Source organism: Anoplophora glabripennis, unplaced genomic scaffold (assembly GCF_000390285.2).
Source record: "Anoplophora glabripennis isolate ALB-LARVAE unplaced genomic scaffold, Agla_2.0 scaffold597, whole genome shotgun sequence".
Classification (NCBI taxonomy): domain Eukaryota; kingdom Metazoa; phylum Arthropoda; class Insecta; order Coleoptera; family Cerambycidae; genus Anoplophora; species Anoplophora glabripennis.
The window spans coordinates 148,370-151,377 of NW_019416697.1; the positions used below are offsets into that span (position 1 = coordinate 148,370).

General features: G+C 35.2%; 1 protein-coding gene across 1 annotated transcript; it reads left to right on the forward strand.

The window, feature by feature from the left end:
* Positions 1-1,177: 1,177 nt before the first annotated feature.
* Positions 1,178-2,881, forward strand: LOC111691848. Its single transcript, XM_023455251.1, has one exon. The coding sequence runs from the start codon at positions 1,178-1,180 to the stop codon at positions 2,879-2,881; it is 1,704 nt and encodes a 567-aa protein (XP_023311019.1).
* Positions 2,882-3,008: the final 127 nt, after the last annotated feature.

Genomic DNA, 3,008 nt, shown 5'->3' on the forward strand with positions numbered 1-3,008 from the left:
TACCAAAGCAATACTCAATAAAGTAGATAAGATCATCGAGCATAGAATCCAAACAATCCAAAATCTACAAGAACTACATACTCTAATATATATCGGAGCAGTAACCACCTTGAAAATTCATAAACAAGAACCAAAACTCAATAGCTCCGTAAACAAAAGCAAATATCACAACAGACAAGCTCCTTGGATAACACGACTTCAAAAGAAAATAAATGACCTTAGACGATCAATAGGACGTCTGACACAAGCTAGGCGAGAAGGTGCTAGTAAAAAAACTAAGGAAAAGGGTAATGCAATACTTAAAAGATACATGAATGATACATACAAAACAGATATCGAAATTATAGACTACCTGAAGCAATCCCTTGCCGCGACGGCAAAAAGATTAAAAAGATACCAAAAAAATTATAACAGACGTATACACAACAGAAATTTCACCGCGAATGAAAAACAGTTCTATGCCAGTCTTGACAACGATAGTCCAAATAAAAATGTAAATACAGAAATTAATAAAGAGGAAACTATAAACTTTTGGAAAAACATCTGGGAAAATGAGGAGTCTCATAGAGAAACTATATGGATAAAAGAAGAAATAAAATCCATAGGTGATATACGAACGATGAACGGAGATCAAATATCACCTAAAGAAGTAAGTGAGGTCATCAAAAAGACACACAACTGGAAAGGACCTGGAAATGATGGTATACATAACTACTGGCTAAAGAACTTCCCATCCACCCATAACACATTAGCGAAGTATTTTAATAACATTATTCGCGATCCTACTACAATGCCCCAGTTTATGACAAGAGGAGTTACCTACCTTATCCCAAAGACGAGTCCACCAGCTGCCAACCCTGCCAAATATCGACCCATAACCTGTCTTCCTACGCTATATAAAATACTTACTGCTATCATAACAAATAAAATCTATAATCATCTAGAACAAAATAAAATCATCACAGAAGAACAGAAAGGATGCAAGAGAGGAGCGAGGGGATGCAAGGAACAATTAATTATTGATGAAATAATAACAGGCCAAATAAAAAAGCAAAAAAAGAATCTATACACAGCATACATAGATTATAGAAAGGCATTTGACAGCGTTCCACATACATGGCTGTTGAAAATAATGGAAATATACAAAATAGATCCAGTATTAACAAAATTCTTAAGAATGAGTATGGAAAAATGGGAAACTACACTTAGAGTGAACAATGGACCAGCAGAAGAGATCGGAAGCGTTAAAGTCAAAAAAGGCATTTTTCAAGGAGACTCCCTGAGTGCATTATGGTTCTGTCTGTCGCTTAACCCAATGTCCCGCAGACTCAATAAAATGCAAGGGATAAAAATACAAGAACAGAACGTAACACATCTTCTTTACATGGATGACCTAAAATTATACGCAGAATCAAAAACCAAACTTGATAAATTAATAGGATGTGTCGAAACAATAAGCACAGATTTAAGAATGAATTTTGGAATTGATAAATGTAAAATAAATGCCATGAAAAACGGCAAGTGGGAACAAATAGAAACATATCAAACCAGACAAAACGAGGAAATAAGCAGTATGGAAGAGCAAGAATTGTACAAATACTTCTATATACAAGCAAGAGGTATAGACCGCAATACGTCTAAGACGCAAATTATGAAAAAGTTTGAACAACGCCTGAATCGAATTTTGAGAACAGAATTGTGGGCAAAAAACAAATTCAAAGCCATTAATTCTTTTGCAATCCCTGTGTTAACTTACAGCTTTGGAATAATTAAATGGACTAATACAGAACTACAAGACCTTGACAGAAGAATTAGAACAGCTCTAACCAAACACAGAGTGCACCACCCCAGAAGTGAAATAGAAAGGCTGTACATCCCCAGGTCCAAAGGTGGCAGAGGGCTAACATCGATCACCAATCTACATTACCGCCAAATTAAACATCTAAGGGAGTATTTTTATATGAAAGCACGTGACACAACATTAATCAGAAACGCCATAAAATTAGATACTAACATAACACCGCTGTATCTGCACAACTATGTATACGACACAGAAGCAAACATCACGACCATAGACAATTACATGAATAACTGGAAAAGAAAACCTCTCCATGGTAAACATCCGCAGATCATGGAGCAAGAACATATTGACAGCAATGCATCATACAAGTGGTTACAACTAGGATATATATACTCAGAGTCAGAAGGATTTTTGATAGCAATCCAAGACCAAGTTGTAAATACTAAATATTATAGAAAACATATAATAGGAGATCAAAGAATAGATGATAAATGCAGATTATGTGGTGTGCAGTCAGAAACTATTGACCATATAGTAAGCGGATGTACTGTTATGGCAGCCACCGAATACACTACAAGGCATAACAACGTAGCCAAAATTATACATCAAGAAGTATGCAAAGAAGAAGGAATTGCGACAGACAAAGTCCCATATTACAAGTACAGCCCTCAGAATGTGATAGAAACAGAAACAACGAAGATATACTGGAATTGGCAAATAATAACTGACAGACCAATACAACACAATATTCCCGACATTGTTCTACAGCGAAAAGATCAACGCATTACATACCTAATAGAAATATCCATCCCTAACGTGACAAACCTGGAAAAGAAAAACAGAGAAAAAATAACAAAATACTTACCATTAGCAGCAGAAGTCCGAGAAATGTGGCAACAAGATCAAACGATTATAGTCCCGATCATTCTTGGAGCAACTGGAGAAATTCCAAAAAATCTTGGACCGAACTTAAAATCCATCAACCTGAAAGAAAACATTATAAATAAATTACAAAAATCTGTCATCATAGATACCTGTAGCCTTTGTAGAAAGACGCTCTCTACTTACCAGGACATTTAAAACCCACCACCTACACCTTCTATGTGCTTGAGGCTATTCCGCACCTAGAAAGGAAACCGATAGATAATATCGTGAGAAACTAAATAATAATAATAATAATAATAATAATAATAATAATAATAATAAT